We start from the raw sequence: 17,544 nt of genomic DNA, 5'->3' as shown, positions 1-17,544 counted from the left end.
ATCCTTGGACGTGCTGGGAATCCCAAAGGAAATACGTGACAGCAAAAGGAGGAAAAGACCCATTTCTCTGCCTCCAACCAACTCCAGCATTCCCAGCCCCTCGGTGGGAATTTCCTGGCTGGATTGAGCCCCAGTGCAGCGTTACCTGTTGCAGCATTATCGCCTGCTGCTGCTGCAGGAGGGCCTGGAGCTGGGGCGGGGACAGGATCTGCTGCATCTGCTGTGGGGTGATCATCTGCGGGGACATCATGGCCACGGACACGGGCACCTGCCAGGACAGCGAGGACACGTCACCACTGCCAACCCTGAGCTGCAGAGCTCACTCTAAATGCCACCAGTGCCTGTCCCAGAACATCATCCATGTCCCCCTGTCACCTCTGCATGGTCACTGCTCTGTCCCCTGGGACATGGCAATAACAGGGAGAAGTTCCCAAGGTGCAGAGCTCGCCCCAAATGCCACCAGTGCCTCCCCCAGAGCATCCTCCATGCCCCTCTGTCACTTCTGCATGAAGACCCTGGTCACTGCTCTGTCCCCTGGCAGGGAGATGTTCCTGAGCTGCACAATTCGCCCCAAACACCACCAGTGCCTGTCCCAGATCATCCTCCATGTCCCCCTGTCACCTCTGCATGGTCACTGCTCTGTCCCCTGGCAGCAAGATGTCCCCAAGGTGCTGCTGGCACCAGGATGAAGCTCCCTGAGCCACGAGCTCCCTTCCCCAAGCTGAGGGCTCCTCTTGAAATGCAATTCAGCCGGGGGAACTGGGCATCAAACCACAGCTCCCTCCCCTGCTGGGAGCCTGGGAAGGGTGGAGGGAAATGCCAGGGAAGTGGGAAGATACCGATCACCCAAATAACTCTGCAGAGCACCGAGGAAGAGGTTACGGGGTTCTCCAGACACATCAAAGCTTTACCTCCAGCTGACACCAGTAACTCCTGTAATTACTGTGCCAAGAGGAGGGAGGGCCGAGGGAACCTGCCAGCCCCTGCCTTTGGTTATCAAAACACGGGTGCACGCCCCCGGCAAAGCTCCTGGGAAGGTGTCAGTGATGGATCCCAGCCCTGCTGGGTCCTGCCCAGGTGGAGCAATGCCCGGATGGAGCCATCAGGAGCTGCCTTGTCCTGGCCTTTCGCTGATCCCACTGGCCCAAAGCCCTTCCTGAGGCTCTGGGCAGGGTTAGGGCCTCACTGTAATTTATTGACCCTCCTGGATGCTTCATATTCCTGGGAAAGCCAGTAAGAATTGCTGGTCAGCAGCAGACAGAGGCTCTTCCAGGGGATCCCAGGAAGAGGCAAAGCATGTGGGATAGGGCAGAGCACCAGCCAGGGTCCAGCTGCATGCCAAGGTCCTGCCTCTGATCCAAACCAAACAACTCCTCAGCCCCTCAGCCCAGATCTCAGCACCTCACAGAGCAGACAAACCCAGCAAAGCCCCACTGAGAGCCTGGCTCCTGCCATCCCCCCCTGCCCAGGACCCCCAGTGACGCCCAGACTGCCCAGTCTGGACCCTTTCCAGCCACTCCAGCAGGGATGGGAGCACAGGGTGGCCCTGTGCAGTCCCTCCCATCTGTGCTGGCTGGTCCAGCTGACCTTCAAGGGAGATTGCAAAGCCTTATCTATTTACTCAGGCATTCTGCTGCAGGGAGGCGCGGGACACTGTTTGTCACCAGAGTTTCCCCCTGCAGCCACCTCTGTGGACGAGCTATTGATTAACTCCCCTGACTTCTGGAGCTCGGGAATGAGCCCCAAGGACCCAGCAGAGAGCCCTGAGCCCCAAGGACCCAGCAGAGAGCCCTGAAACCCTTGTGGGCACCAGCACCCAAGAGAAGAGCTGCAGTTTGGGCACCCAGGTGCTCCCAGCCAGCTGTGGGTGAACATCTGGGCGAGGAGAGCGAGATGCTCGCCCAGGAGCTCCGCTAATTTCCCTCTGCCAATTCATCAGCCGGGGCAACGTGCTTGGAATGAGAGCCCCTAATTAATTGCTCCTCCACATCCTCCCCCCCCAAAGCCCAGGCCGGGCGGGCTCGCCGCCCCCTCCCGCGGCCCCTCGAACACGTTTGCTGGCATTTTCAAATCGGAGGCATCCTAATTACCGGAGAGTTATAACACCTTCCATTTCTCGCCCAGCGGACTGACACCCTGTCAAGAGCAAAGAGAATTGCCAGAGGTTTTGACAACACTAATTGCCCCTATAATCTAAAAACACAAAGGAGAGGCGATTAGTCGAGAGGGCCCCAGCTCTCGATCCGACACGAGGTTTTCACAATGTTACAAGAAAACAAAAGTGACGCTTTTTAGAGTTTGATGGCTGCTAACAAAAGCAGAATTATATTTTCATACAACCTTTGTCTGCATTAAATGGCTTTTTTTTTTTTTTTTCATCCCCCTCCCTCTCCTCTCGCCGTGCTCGGATGTGGAGCTGACACGGAGAAATGGTGGTGGATCCTTGTGGGGGTGAGTGGGAATGGGGTGAACTTGAGAGGAGCATCCTCTGCTGCTTCCTCAGTCCCAGGGAAGAATTTCCCTCCCCACAGTGTGGAAAATGCTCCTCTCCCAGTTAAGGTTTCCAGGGAAAGCAGGAACTTTTAGTAAAAGAGGAAATTCCCACTTACAGGTGGTTTTGTTCCCATTAATCCCACGCCCTGTGCTGGGAATGTTCCAGCACTGCCTTGACCCCAGTGTGGGCCAGCAAACCCCAGTGCTGGGGGCTCCCTGTCCCAGGCTCTGGTGACAGTGACAGCTGCCTCTGCTGGGGACAGGGAGAGCTCCAGCAAAATGAGACACGGATGGAAATGAGGTTGGAAATGTCCATCCCAACTTGGCCAAAAGCCCCACAGGGTGGCTCTGGGACACCCCTTCCCCTGCAGCCATGGCCCTCAGTGACAAGTGACCCAGGGCAGGGAGAGAGGCCAGCCTGGCATCCCTGGATAACAGTGGGATCTGGACAGCAACTGCTCCAAAATCTGGGATGTAGGTGGTCAATGTGAGAGATTAGGGGTGCCAGCTGTGAGGGGTGAGTGTCACTCAGCTGCCAGCACCCCTGGACACCAGAGCAACACAGGGACTGTGAGGGATGACTGTCACTCAGTTAAGGGGTGAGTGTCACCCAGCTGTCCTCACTTCTGAACACCAGAGCAGCACAGGGACCATGAGAGGTGAGTGTCACCCAGCTGCCACCACCCCAGGCACCGCAGCAGCCGGGAAATGTCCTCAGAGCCGGCACATCCCTGGGGAAGCAGGTCCCGGCAGCAGCAGCAGCAGCAGTTGGGGACCAGCCCGACGCGTCACGAGCTGGCATCTGCCAGACACCGAGTCAGGAAGGGTTTGACTCACGCCTTGGCCGGCTGCCACCCCGCAGAAACTGCTTACTAACAGCTCTGGCTGCTCCCAGAAACACCCGGCGCTGCTCGGGCCGGCCAGCAGCATCTCCAGGGGCAGCTTTTCCAGGCGGGCCCGGCTGTAATCCCCGTGCCAGAGGACGGGTGGGTGGAAAAGCAGGCAGGTATTCCAGGGAATATTCCCTCCCTGAGCCAAAGCCAGATGAGGGAAGCAACACTTGGCTGAGTGGAATGAGGCAGGATGGGGAGTGAGGCTCTTGAGAAATTTTTCCTCGATTTTTTTAAATTTTTTTGGGTTGTTTTTACGGGAAGCAGATTGAACTCCCAGGGAAAGCCAAGCTTGGCCTTGGCTCGCAGCTCTGTCATCAGAGGGATGGTGCCCTCCTGACCCCGGGGACAGCTGGCTTGGCACAGCCTGGGGACATCCTCTGTCAGCCTCCAAACATCCCTGCTCTGGCTGTCACCCGGGCCGGGAGGTCACTGCAGGAGCCACAGTGTCCCCAAGGGCTGCACGTCACCGCCACTACGGGAAGGGGCAGCTCCTGCTCCACGCCTCAACCACACAGCCCAGACCTCAGTCCCTCAGTCCAGGATCTCAGGGCCTCAAAGTGCATGAGAACCTCGTCCCCCCCATCCCAGCTGGCTCTGGATCATTGGGATGAGCACCTCTGTGTCTGTCCAGAGGGTGCCTCTGGTTTCTTGCAGAGCTCAGGGCTGCACATCCCTGCTCTGATCCAGTCTTGGGGTTTAACTCCCAGTTAGAAACAGCAGGAAACACGTTTGTGCTGTTTTTCCTAATTTTAACTGCTCTTTTCAAATCCAAACCCAATGGAAACAAACTGAGGATGGTTGGGAACAGAAAGGGAGAAACAAACACCAAAAGCAGCTTTGAGTTGTGCTGTTTTAGGGGCAGGGGATGAGCAAATCCCACCCCAGAGCACCCAATTCTCACAGGAAAAGAACCACAACCCTCCCTGGCACATCCCAGCCTCCCTTCCTGCACCCAGCATCCCTGGGTGAGCTCCAAGGCCCAGCTGGCTCAGACAGTCTGGGAGTGCTCCCAGTGCCCAGGGCCAGGCAGTGATGCCACTGACACCGAGGTGACCCCAGCTGTGGCTTACAAACCCCAAGGGGTGGCACAGGGGCCACCCAAACGCCGCTGTGCCACCTCTGGACCTCACTGGGCTGGGATGAGGCAATGCACTAAAATCTGCCCCAGGGTCAGAGGAGAAATGAAGCTCAGCCCCACGTGCCAGGCTGGGTTTTGAGGCCGTGGGTGGTTTTAGGAACAATTTTAGGATCACTCTGTACAGCACCAAAGGCTCGAGTGTCCCCTGGGTGAGCAGGTGAGGGGACACCAGCCTGGAGGACACCAGGCCCTGATGTTCAGCCCCGTGTGAAGAAAAGGAAGAATCAATGCCCTGCATGTTCAGCCCGACGTGTATCCTCGTTAGAGCATCCTCATTAGCACATCCTCGTTAGCGCAGCCTTCCCGCTGGGGAGGCTCCAATCACACCTGGCTGGGCTCCAGTCCCTGCCTGGGGACAGTGGCAGCAGAGGTGACAGCACTGAGCCCCCTCCTCACCCTCCCTGCCCCTCCAGCAGCACCCAGGCAGGGTCCCTACATCTCCCCCATGGGCACAGGGTGCTGGCACAGCTCTCACACCCACAATTCTACAGGGATTAAAATGATTTTGCTCCTCTGTGAACCAATTCCAGAGTGGGATGTTGACAGTGGCACCAGGCTGGGGGCTTTGGGATGGAGCAGGGACAGACAGGGATTCTCCACAGGGACACAGGGATGCTCCAAGTTCAAATGGAAAAAAACCTCACTGTGAGCCCAGGCCGACGGGGCTGCTGGATTGTTGTTTTTTTTTCCCGGAGAGGGAACGCAGAAGGGCTGGTATTGATCTGTCTTCATTACCCATTTCACTCAAGTTTCAAATCAACAAAATACACTTTTCTGCTCCGCTGCCCTCCCCGCCGCAGCAGACAAAAGAAAAGCAATTTCCCGCAGTTTGCTCCAAACTCCTCTCCTCCCTTCCCCGGGCGCCCTCCAGCCCCTCTCCCCTTCCAGACTTGATCCCAGCAGAGTCTGGGGGACCCCCAGGGCTCCCCATCATTCCCTGGAACCTCCAAACCAGCACTGACACCTCGGGGTGCTGCTTTTCCAGCACCTCCTTCCATGGGTTTTGCAGGATCCCAGAGGGATCTGCTGCTCCCACCATCCCAGGACAACAAACACCCTGCAGCACCAAAACCCCCCAAAAGCAGCATTTTGCCAGTGGCCACCAAGTTTCCAGGAGTTTTAAAGTTGTAAAGAAATAAACCTATTTTTAAATGATTTAGAACTCCCCAAGGTGAGTTTTTTGGGTTGTTTTTTTTTTTTTCCTTTCCTGCAGCTGTAACTGGAGTGACAACATGAGACTCTCCACACACACTTCCAGGCATCTGTGGGAAGAGGGTCCCTACTCCAAAAGAAAAAAAAAAAAACAACAAAACCCAATCCAAGATGCTGCTGAGCCCAGCAGCTCCCTGGTTCTTTTTAAGCACAGGCCATTGGGAATGTAATTAATATTCCCGTTGGCTTGGTGCCCCAAAAACATCCCATCCCCATCAGCAGGGTGACAAAGGGAGCACGGGGGTCGCCAGCTCTCCCTGCCAACACTGGGACCCTCCTGCTCATTCCCCCAGGATTTGGGGTCCAGGAGCTGTCTGGCACAGAGGTAAGGGGAGACAAAACTCTCCATCGATGTGGAAATCCATTCCCAAGCTTGGGGGGCTTGGTGCCCCAAAAACATCCCATCCCCACGAGCAGGGTGATGAGGATAGTGCATGGCATGGGCAAGCATGGGGGTCTCCTGTTCTCCCTGCCAACACTGGGACCCTCCTGCTCATTCCCCCAGGATTTAGGGGCCAGGAGCTTTCTGGCACGGAGCTGAGGGGAGACAAAACTCCCCACAGATGTGGAAATCCATTCCCAAACACATCCCAGTCCCATCAGCAGGGTGACAAGGAGAGCACAGGGGTCGCCAGCTCTCCCTGCCAACACTGGGACCCTCCTGCTCATTCCCCCAGGATTGGAGGCCAAGAGTTGGCTGGCACAGAGCTGAAGGGAGACAAAACTCCCCATGGATGTGAAAATTCATTCCAAAACTTGAGGGGCTGCACATCCACAGGCAGGGAGCCAGGCTGGCACCCCAAAGACACCCCAATTCCCAAACATTCCCATCCTGCCGCACTTCCTGCTGCCTCCAAGCCAAGGAGGGGCTGTGCTGGGACCCAGCCTTCCTCCTCCTCCTCCTCCTCTTGCAGCCGTCCTGGCCAGTCTCATCCACACCACGGTGCCTTTAGATAAACTTCCTTTCAAAGGAGTCTGCTTAATCCCCTATCTCCCCTCGGTCAGATCCAGCTCCAGCTGCCGGCGGGGCCGCGGGGGGAGGCACTGCTGAGTTATGAGCTATTTCTGACTCACGTCTACAACTTTCACAAGTCCTTTTTGCAACACGGAGAGAGAGAAAAAAAAAAACCAAAAGGGAGGAGGGAAGGGAGGGAGGAAGGAGATCCAGTTCACTCCGGCAAAAGCCGCTGGCCAGATGGGCAGGCGAGGCAGGAGGGGAGGCTGGGGAGCAGCAGGGAAGGAGGGGAGGACAGGATGGGATGTTTGGCCGCATCCAGCCGGGAATACCAGGCAGAGCAAGGAGGGATCAGCAGCAGGAGAAGGAGGAGGAGGAGTGCAGGGACACACACCCACGGAGGGGAGCGAGGCGCCGGTTACCGGAATCTGACTTCACCCTCGCCGCCTTTGTCCTCTGCAGACATTTTCCATGCAGTGACTGCATTTCCTTCCTGCCGGCACCCGCTGGAAAAAGCCGCCTGTTTGTGCCGTAGGAGCCCTGACTAATTCCCACTGCTCCCACCCAGCTGCTGCTTCCCAGCCCGGGGGGTTCTGGGTTCTCCTGACCCCTGGGATTTGATTTTTGGATGGCTCAGAGCCATTCCCTGGCACTCCAAGGCAGGAGAGGATCCCGGGATTGCCCATCCCAGCCTGGCTCCTGCTGCCACCAGGCTCAGCCTGGCACAGGCAGGACCTCCAGCTCTGAGAGCGCTTGTGCTAATTACTTTCCTTTGTTAATTAAACCCACGTGGCTCTAATAAGGTAACCTGCTGTTCTCCGATAAATTTAATTAGCCTGAAGGGAGAGCCCCTCCGCACAGCTATTTAAATTGTCACTTCCCATCGCTTGGGCTTTGCTTCTCCCTGCCTCCCCCTCTCTCCAGATTTCACCCCTCTCCTGCCCATTTTCTGCCCTTGGCAGAGAAGGGGAGCGAAGGGGAGGTTCCCCATCCCTCCAGGAGCAGGATGTGCCCACCCAAAGCCCATTTTCCTGCCAAGTGCCACAAATCCCCATCCCAGCCGGGCCTCTATCCCATCCTGGAGGACCTGCCCAAAGGATTGTTCCCTTTCCCAGCCCTGTGCCACCCTCACAGCACCCAACATCCCATCCTGGGATGCTCCAACCCGGGAAAACCCTGTCCCAAAAAGCGATGACACACAGTGACCTGCCCTTGCCAACCTTTCCCCATTCCCACATACACACACCAAAAAACCTCCTAAGAAACTTCTGGAGGTTTCCAGAGGATTTAACTCCTGGAATGCTCCAGCCATGGAGGTGACAGGGGGTTTGTGGTGTCCCAGCATTTCCTGGGAGGGGGGTGACAGGGGACAGTGGCATTGGGGTGACAGGGGACAGTGGGGTGACAGGGGACAGTGGCACTGGGGTGACAGGGGACAGTGGCATTGGGGTGACAGGGGACACTGGCACTGGGGGGACAGGGGACACTGGCACTGGGGGGACAGGGGACACTGGCACTGGGGGGACAGTGGCACTGGGGGCACAGGGGACACATCCTCAGGGCTCACCTGCACAGCTGGCTGCTTGCCCTCGTTGCTGCTGGGGGAGCTGAGCCCCGTGGCCTGCTGCAGCAGGAACTGCCGAGCCACCTGCAGAGCCTGCAAGAGAGAGACACAGGGGTGGGCGTGAGGAAGGCTCCCTCCTCCTCCTCCTCCATGGATTTCACTCAGGGATGGGTTTGATGCACCAACAAGGCAGCGCTCCCCAATGCTCCCTCCTGCCACACCAGTTTGACCAGTAACATCCCATTAGAGACCAGCACTCTCCCAGCCCTCGTGGGGACAATCCTGTTCTTTTCCAAAAATCCCCACCAGGTCCAGCATTGCCCTGTCACAAAGGTCATTCCCAAACCCCAGCCTTGGCACAGACGCCCAGAGAACTGGATGATTTATTCCAGAGCCATCACCACCTTCCTGCTGCTGTCCCGTGTGCCCAAAAGCCACTTGTGGATAATTAATTTTATTAATTGGAGCAGCACAAAGTTCCAGTCACCAGCCAGGGTTGGGTGAAGCCAGTGCAGGATCCCAGCCTGAATCAGCCCAGTGGGTTTGATGGTGATCTCAGCAACCCACACAAGTGACCACCATGAAATCTGATTGTTTTTAGGGGGGTTTGCTTAGAAAAAGTGATGAGTTTCTTCAAGGTTTTTTTTTTTTACAGGTGTTTTACTGAGAATCTCACAAAAATAGGGGAAAAAAATAGAAATGGATAAAATGCAGTTGTGAAAAAAAACACAGGTAGAACACAGTCACTGTGAACAAAACAGGGAAAATTAAGGAAAATTCTGTGAAGAGATGAGGAGGAGAGAGGAGTGAGTGTGAGCTGAAAAAAAAGAGCTTGGGAGCCAGAAAGAGGAGTAAAGCCCTGAGGAAAACAACCCAACCCAGTGCTCCCAGACCTGTTTGCTCATTTTTTTTTCTGCTTTACAAGGATTCTTTTCCTTCCTTCTGGGGCTTTATGGGCACATTTCTGAAAAATCTCCACCCTCCTTTCCCACCCTCCCAAATCCACACACAGCTCACCTGTCGATCCAAACCAAGGAGCCCCACAAAACCCCAGCCCAGAGCCCCTCCTCAAATGGAGCATCCCTGAAATCCCATTTCAGGTCCTCCCTGTGCTCCTCTGCACAGGGAACTCTTGGGAAGAGCACACAAAAAGCAAAGGATGCCCCAGCTTTGCCACATCTTTGTTTTGGTGGAAAATCCATCTGAAAATCCAACTCTGTGGACAGGCACTACGAGGGCACGTGGAAAATGAGAGGGAATTTCCAGTTGGAGGCTGAGAGAAAAACAGATTTAACAGATCCAGCTTTACTTTATAAAGAAATTTTCATTTCATAGCAGAAGAATAGAAATTGTGATTTCAAACCAAACACCTCAGACAGAGCACTGGGCACTCTTGGCTGTATTTGTCACCATCACACAGCCCCAAGGAAATCAAAACCTGAGGAATTTCGTGATTAAATGGATCCTGATTTCCTATTCCTGTAGTGAATTACCAGGGATTGTGCACCCATGGCCACCTCCAAAAGCCACCCAAGCAATAACTCCCAAAACTTCCTTTATCCAAACAATTAAAAATTTGGGTCCTTGAGGAAAAAATGCAACAATTCATCTCTGGGAATCACTGATGGAACAATCCCATGGTCCAGATCCCGGAGCTGCCTCAGCCCCAATGTTTCTCCATGGGCATTTTTATTTTCCCTGTTATTACCAGGGATAAATGTGCACAAAAAACACCCCTGTGACAGTTATGACAGCTCAAGGCCTGATATTTTAATTACTTTTGGAAATGAAAACAGTAATTCCAGTTAAAAGCCGAGGTGGAGGGATCAGGCCTGAGACACCCACCAGGAGGGTGCTGGAGCACTGGGCTGCACCCCACACCAAATCCCTGAGCTTTGGCTGCTTTTCTAAGTGTCTTTTGGCAGAATTTTGCACGAATTTGGCTCCTCCACGTGCAATTCCTGCAGCATCTCACAGAGGAGACTGAGGCAGAGCAAACCCTTGCCCCAGCCTGGCAAAAATCAGGATGGAAAACACAGAGGGGAAAAGCCTCAGGAACAGAATTTCAACACACAAGAAGTGCTGGACAAAACTTCTCCATGAATTTCTCCTCCCAAAGAGCCAAAGTCTGGCTGGCCTGGGGGTACCAACGAGCCCCCAGTGCCTGCCCAGCCCAGCCCCACCTCAGGGGGGAATTTAATTCACTCCCCGCTGGCTCCCTCACTTTGGTGTGCTCTGAAGCACGAAATTACAAAGATTTACAGGGAAAAAAAAAAAGAAAAAAAAAAGAAAAAAAACCAACCCCGATGTGGCCTCACAATTGCACACAGGGGCCTCTCTGGAGCTGCCCCCTCCCTCTGCCCCCTGAGCCTGCAGACAGGGATGGGAACCTGTTGCAAAGCTGGATGGAGCCTGTGGAACAGCCAGGATGGAATTTTGGGATCCAGAGCCACCTGCCAGCTGCATTTGTTGCCCTCACAGGGCAGGAGGAGCAGCCCAGTGGTCTGGGGGATGAAGCTTTTCCATAGGAAAATGTCACTCAAAGCCTCTCCTTTGGGGCTGAGGAGGTGGGAAGCAGAAGGAAGAGATTCCTTGTGGGGGTAAATGGGGTTTTACCTCTGTCAACCAGAGGAAAAAATTATTTCTAGATAAAAAATCAACTTATTTCTATATAAAAATCAACCCATATCATGCTTCTTGGTGTTATCTAAGAGTCATCAGCACATCACCCAGAATTTGGAATGAATTCCTGGTGTCAAACTCCCTCTGGTCACCAAATGATGCCAGAAAAGGTTTGTGGTGTCTCAGACTCAGCCAGGGCTGCTGGGGTTGGGCTCTGCCCTCCCCAGGGGCTGCACATCCCAGGGCGAGGAACAGGACGGGGACCAGAACTTCCCTGGGGTGTGGAAACACACCTGGGATTGCAGGAGAGGTGGGAGATGCTGGGAGGGGGTTAATGAATCCCAACCATGCTGGGATTGATCCCACCCTGCCAGGACCTACAGGGATGCTCATCCCTCCTCTCAGACCCCAAATCCCTCCAGTTCTCTCTCATCCCCAACTCCAGACACCCTCCAGCAGGGGAGCACCCCCTTTTTCCAACTCCCATCCAGCATATTTGAGGATTATTCTGATTTTTTCCCTCTCCTAATCATGATTATCCTGATTTTTCCCCCTCCTAACCAGGAATACCCTGATTTTTCCCCCTCCTAATTAGAATATCCTGATTTTTTCCCCCTCCTAATCAGAAATATCCTGATTTTTTCCTCTCCTAATCACGATTATTCTGATTTTTCCCCCTCCTAATTAGAATATCCTGATTTTTCCCCCTCCTAACCAGGAATACCCTGATTTTTCCCCCTCCTAATCAGGAATACCCTGATTTTTCCCCTCCTAACCAGGAATACCCTGATTTTTCCCCTCCTAACCAGGAATATCCTGATTTTTCCCCTCCTAACCAGGAATACCCTGATTTTTCCCCTTCCTAATCAGGATTATCTTGATTTTTCCCCCTCCTAATCAGTATTATCCTGATTTTCCCCCTCCTAATCACAATTATCCTGATTTTTCCCCCTCCTAATCAGGAATAACCTGATTTTTCCCCCTCCTAATCACGATTATCCTGATTTTCCCCCTCCTAATCACAATTACCCTGATTTTTCCCCCTCCTAATCAGTATTATCCTGATTTTCCCCCCTCCTAACCAGGAATACCATGATTTTCCCCCTCCTAATCAGGAATATCCTGATTTTTCCCCCTCCTAATCACGATTATCCTGATTTTTCTCCCTCCTAACCAGGAATATCCTGATTTTTCCCCCTCCTAATCAAGAATACCCTGATTTTCCCCCTCCTAATCACAATTATCCTGATTTTTCCCCATCCAGGGCTCCACACATCCACCCTGCATATACAATTCACTCCTCCAGACCCCACAGAAGGCAGATTTTGACTGATTTTTCATGCTAAACACCACAAATTCCTTTTCCTGCCAGCTGGAAAAGCCCAGGGAGAAGAGAGGGCAGCTCCCAGCCCATGCAGGGTTTGCTGTCTCACACCACACCTTGGATTAATGTGGGATTAATGTGGGATTAATCCTCCCCCCTGCCTTTTTTTCCTCCTCAAAACCTGTCCCAGCACAGCCTCTCCCAGGCCTCCTGATTGGGAAAAAAATGAGTCAAGAGCTCCAAAACAGAAGTTTGGAAACGTCCTAAAAGGGTCATCCTAAAAGGAGCAGGCACAGCCTTCCCCTCCAAAAAATCAACACAAAATAATCCCAGGAAAAAGGAAAATCTCACCTGGGATATTCAAAATTGTCTAATTTATCAGATTATTTTACTTTATGAGGATGGAGTTTTTAATTCCAGCTGGGAAGAGCTGCCCAAAATCAGCTGAGGGGTTTTCCACCTGAATCTTTAGAGATTTAGATGGTGTTTTACCTTCCAAAAAGAGAAAAAAAAACACCTGAAAAATCCTATTAAAGCAAAAAATTTTGCATAAAAAGAGGGAGGAAGGGGAATTTTTATCTTTCCTTTTGGAAGGCAGGGTGGAAAGAGGTTGGGAATTAAAAAAAAAAAAATAATTAAAAAAAAGTTTTAAAATTAAAAAAAAAAATTAAAATTTAAAATTTAAAAAATTTAAATTTAAAAAATTTAAAAATTTAAAAAATAAAAAAATTTAAAATTTAAAAAATTTAAATTTAAAAAATTTAAATAAAAAAAAATTAAAAAAAATTTTAAAAAAATTAAAAATTAAAAAAAAAATAAAAAAAAAAGTGAAAAAAAAAAAGGATAAAAAAAAGAAGATTTTTTACACTAACCTCATAAAAAATGACATGGTCACATTCCAGAATTAGAGCCATTAAAACAACACCCAGGGATGGATATTTTTAGCTGGATATTAACAGTAAATGATGCCATATTGAGGAGCACTCACTTCCACCAGCCCAGCCCAGCCCTGGCCTCGCTCTTTAACCAGAACCAAATGGCTCCAAGAGATCCAAATGAACAGAAAAAAAATATGACACAATTCCTCACAGGAAAATGAATAATAATAATAAAAAAAATAGTAGTTTTTACACCCAGCTTTGTGTCTGGGCCCAGCCCCAGCTGTTCTGCCCTGCTCTGGAGCTCCTGGATTTTATTCCTTTGCTGCTGAGTCCTCACAGGAAAGGGGTTAAATCCTGCCCAAATAATTTGGGGCACAAGGAATATTCTCCTGAGAATCCCATCCCGTGGAAAAAAGAGGGGAAAAAAAAGGGGAAAAAAAAGGGGAAGAAAAAAAAGGGGGAAAAAAAAACAAGGGGGGAAAAGGGGAAAAAAGGGGGGGAAAAAAAGGGGGGGAAAAAAGGGGGGAAAAAAGGGGGAAAAAGGGAGGAATAAAAAGGGGGGAATAAAAAGGGGGAAAAAAAGGGGATAAAAAAGGGGGAAAAAAAGGGGGGAAAAAGGGGGAAAAAAAAAGGGGGATAAAAAAAGGGGGATAAAAAAAGGGGGATAAAAAAGGGGGATAAAAAAAGGGGGATAAAAAAAGGGGGAAAAAAAGAGGGGGAAAAAAGAGGGGAGAAAAAAAGGGGGGGAATAAAAAGGGGGGAAAAAAGGGGGGGAAAAAAAGGGGGGAATAAAAAGGGGGGGAATAAAAAGGGGGGGGAATAAAAAGGGGGGGGAATAAAAAGGGCGGAAAGGGACAAAAAAGAGGGGGAAGGGAGAAAAAAAAGGAGGGGAAGGGGGGAAAAAAGAGAGGAAAAAAAGAGGGGAAAAAAGAGGGGGAAAAAAGGGGGGGGGAAAAGGGGGGGAAAAAAGGGAACCAAAAAAAGGGGGGGAAAAGGGAGAAAGAAAGGTGGAGAAAGGAGAAAAAAAAGAAGGGAAAACCTGAGAAAAAAAGGGAAAAAAAAGGGAAAAATGGGGAAACAAGTGAAATAAAAGGGGGAAAACAAGGGAAATAAAAGGGGGAAAAAAAAGGAAAAAGAGCTCCTGCATTTGTCCTCAGCAAAAATATTAAATATGAATCAGGGAAGTGAAGAGAGAGAGAGAGAGAGAGAGATGAGTTTCATTTAAGTGCTCCGGCCTCGTTTTTATCTTAAATACCCTAATAATAGAGGATTACACAATATATTTGAGATGTGATCACATGTTTTATGGAATGGTATCTCTCCCAGGGCAGCAAAGTGCCTCTCCCTCCCCCTCCACACCCTTCCCCAACTCCCTAAAAAGTCCCGTTTGCTCCTTCTCCAAAACGAGTTTTATTTTGGTTTATTCTTCGCAGTTTCTTTGCCGGCTGCCTGCAGCACATTGAGATTTTTTAGGTGTTTTTTACACCGTAAAACAACCCCAGAGGATCAGGATTTTCCTGCTGGCTCCTTTTCCATGGATTGAGAGGTGGATGGAGCTCCCGTGGGGTGCCAGATTTGGGGATTGTGCCCTTAGTTCTCCCTGTTCCATGAGGTTTGCACAGATTTGGGTTCTCCATGTGCAGCTCCTGCTGTGTCTGCAAGGATCCTTTTCCATCCTTTTCCTCCATTCCCTGCACCCCAAACCTGCAGTGACCCCATGGACTTAAACACCAGCTGCTGCCTAAAAGTTAGAATTTTTTTTTTCAGGAATTCAGCAAAAAAAAAAACCCAAAAAACAAATCATCCTGGAAAATCCCAAAATTGCGGCTGAGAAATTCTTGTTATTCCCACTCCCCTAAAATCCCACCTCCATCACCCCACTGCCCTCATTTCCTTCCTCCACTGGGAATTCCGGGGGGATCCAGCCCTGGCAGGGAGGGATGGAGGGAGGGAGGGGGTGTGTCTGCAAGGATCCCTTTCCACCCTTTTCCCCCATTCCCTGCACCCCAAACCTGCAGTGACCCCATCTCTCTGCACTCCATGGATTTAAACACCATGGAGAGTTTAAACCCCAGCTGCTGGCTAAAAGTTAGAAATTTTGTTTTGCAGAAATTCAGCAAAAAAACACCCTGGGAAACTCCAAAATCGTGGCTGAGAAATTCTTGTTATTCCCACTCCCCTAAAATCCCACCTCCATCACCCCACTGCCCTCATTTCCTTCCTCCACTGGGAATTCCGGGGGGATCCAGCCCTGCAGGGAGGGATGGAGGGTCCTTTGCAGTGCTGGAGGTCCCTCCACGTTCCCACAGCAACGGTGGGCAGGGAATGAAGGAGGGGGGTCCTGGGCCGGGGGCTGCCCCCCCGGTGCCCCCCGGTGACCTCTCCCCTCCACCAGCCCTGGGACAAAGCCATTGAGGCTTTTCAGCCCCATCCCCAGCATTGAAATCCAGGGATTTAACCCCAGCCGGGAGAGGGATAAAGGGGAGGGGGATGTCCTTTCCCCACCCCCAGCTCTCTCCCCTTCCAGGCTCTCACTGTCCCAGGGCTCTGGGGTGACACACCGGGGGCTGTGGGACAGCTCAAGGTTAAAGGGTTTGGGTTTGGATGGATGGATTTGGGTTTGGATGGATGGATTTGGGTTTGGGTGGAGCACAGTGTGGTCAGAGCAGATTCCCAAGGATGGGATGCTCACAGGATGTTGCGCTAGGAGCAAAAATCTTAAATAAACCCCTCACTTTTTGCCTTTAAAGTACATTTTTTTTCCTTCCCCGCTTTGGATTTCAATGATTTCAAGGTCAGAAATCTGGAATTATTGCTGCTCCTATTCCCGTTTTCCCTCTGAAATCCATGAGGCCCCACTGGGATGCTCGGGATTGGCGTGGAGATGGATGGATGAATGGATGAGGATGGCGAGGAAATGTCGTGCTCTGGAGTGGAGCAGAGCTGGGTGAGCCTGTCCCAGCAATCCAGGCTCTGGGACACCCCAAAACAAGATCCCTGAACACCCCACAACACCCCCATCACCTCAATATCCCACCCTTGGAGAGGAGCTTTAACCCCAAAATTCCTGGCCAGGACCTGTTTGGCTTCACCTTTGTCAAAGCAGCAAAGTCACAAACACTAGAAAAGGCCAAATCCAGCCAAAAATGGGAGCACGAAACACAGAAACCCCCCACAGACACAGAGCTTTAGGGGATGAGACATGGGCTCCCCAACATGTGACCTCCCCAACGTTCCTCAAGGGAATTTCATGAAGTTCAAGAAGGAGGATTGAGTGCTGACGCTCCGGGATGAGGGAGTGAGCAGAGTCCAGCCATCTGAGAACCCAGGGAGAACGCTGGGTGCTCCCAGGGATGGAGCAAAACCTCCATCAGGCACCTAATTGTGCAAAACTCCCTCTGTGGGGACATTTATCCCTGACCCAGCTGGTGCTCCGCGAAGCAGGAAGATGGATAATCCTTGGGGTAGCTCCTCTCCCTTTTCCCCAAGTGCTGGAGGTGCCACTTGGGTTTTTTGGGAGTCCCTCTGCTCCTCTCCCTTTTCCCCAAGTGCTGGAGGTGTTACTTGGATTTTTTTTTTTTTGGAAGTCCCTCTGCTCCTCTCCCTTTTCTCCAGGTGCTGGAGGTGTTACTTGGATTTTTTTTTGGAAATCCCTCTGCTCCTCTCCCTTTCCCCAGGTGCTGGAGGTGTCATTTGGGTTTTTTGGAAGTTTCTCTGCTCCTTTCCCTTCTCCCCAGCCACTGGAGGTGCCACTTGGGGCTTTTTTGGAAGTCCCTCTGCTCCTCTCCCTTTCTCCAGGTGCTGGAGATGTCATTTGGGTTTGGTTTTTTTTTGGAAGTCCCTCTGCTCCTCTCCCTTTCCCCAGTCACTGGAGGTGTCACTTGGGGTTTTTTTTGGAAGTCCCTCTGCTCCTCTCCCTTTTCTCCAGGTGCTGGAGGTGTTACTTGGATTTTTTTTTTGAAAGTCCCTCTGCTCCTTTCCCTTCTCCCAGGTGCTGGAGGTGTCACTTATTTTTATATATTTTTTGGAAGTCCCTCTGCTCCTCTCCCTTTCCCCAGTCACTGGAGGTGTCACTGGATTTTTTTGGAAGTCCCTCTGCTCCTCACCATTTCCCCAGGTGCTGGAGGTACCACTTGGTTTTTTTTGGAAGTCCCTCTGCTTTAATAATCCCACGAGCCAACCACCTTCCCACCAAGGGAACAAAATCAAACATCAGCATCCACCGGGAGCATCGGCAAGGACGCAAAACCCGATTTTCTGGAGGAGATCCCCCATTTCACAGCCACAATCTGCACCTTTTGGGCTGGAGGGGAGCACGGATCTCGCGTTATCCGGTGGAATTCCAGGAGGGAGAGCAGGCAGCCCCTCGGAGGGGCACTGGCAGAGGCATTACACGGATGATTACCCTTTGGATGCGGGGAGCAGGGGCTTAGCGGCGCGCGGAACCGCCTGTTATCCAGGT

The 17,544-nt window shown here is 51.7% G+C and overlaps 1 protein-coding gene across 1 annotated transcript in view; it reads right to left on the bottom strand.

Annotated features, from left to right (window-relative positions):
- Positions 1 to 17,544, bottom strand: part of FOXP4 (forkhead box P4) — a 61,511-nt gene that overhangs the window by 20,768 nt on the left and 23,199 nt on the right. Inside the window, exons 3-4 of the mRNA XM_083878442.1 lie at positions 8,259 to 8,348; positions 146 to 268 (exon numbers count right to left, since the gene is read on the bottom strand). Coding sequence (XP_083734568.1) covers positions 146 to 268; positions 8,259 to 8,348 — 213 coding nt within the window. The remainder of the gene's footprint in view (positions 1 to 145; positions 269 to 8,258; positions 8,349 to 17,544) is intronic.

This window comes from Zosterops lateralis (assembly GCF_965231275.1).
Source record: "Zosterops lateralis genome assembly, chromosome: 26".
Lineage (NCBI taxonomy): Eukaryota > Metazoa > Chordata > Aves > Passeriformes > Zosteropidae > Zosterops > Zosterops lateralis.
The sequence above is the reverse complement of the archived record's forward strand: the minus strand, read 5'-3'. Positions and strand labels throughout refer to the sequence as shown.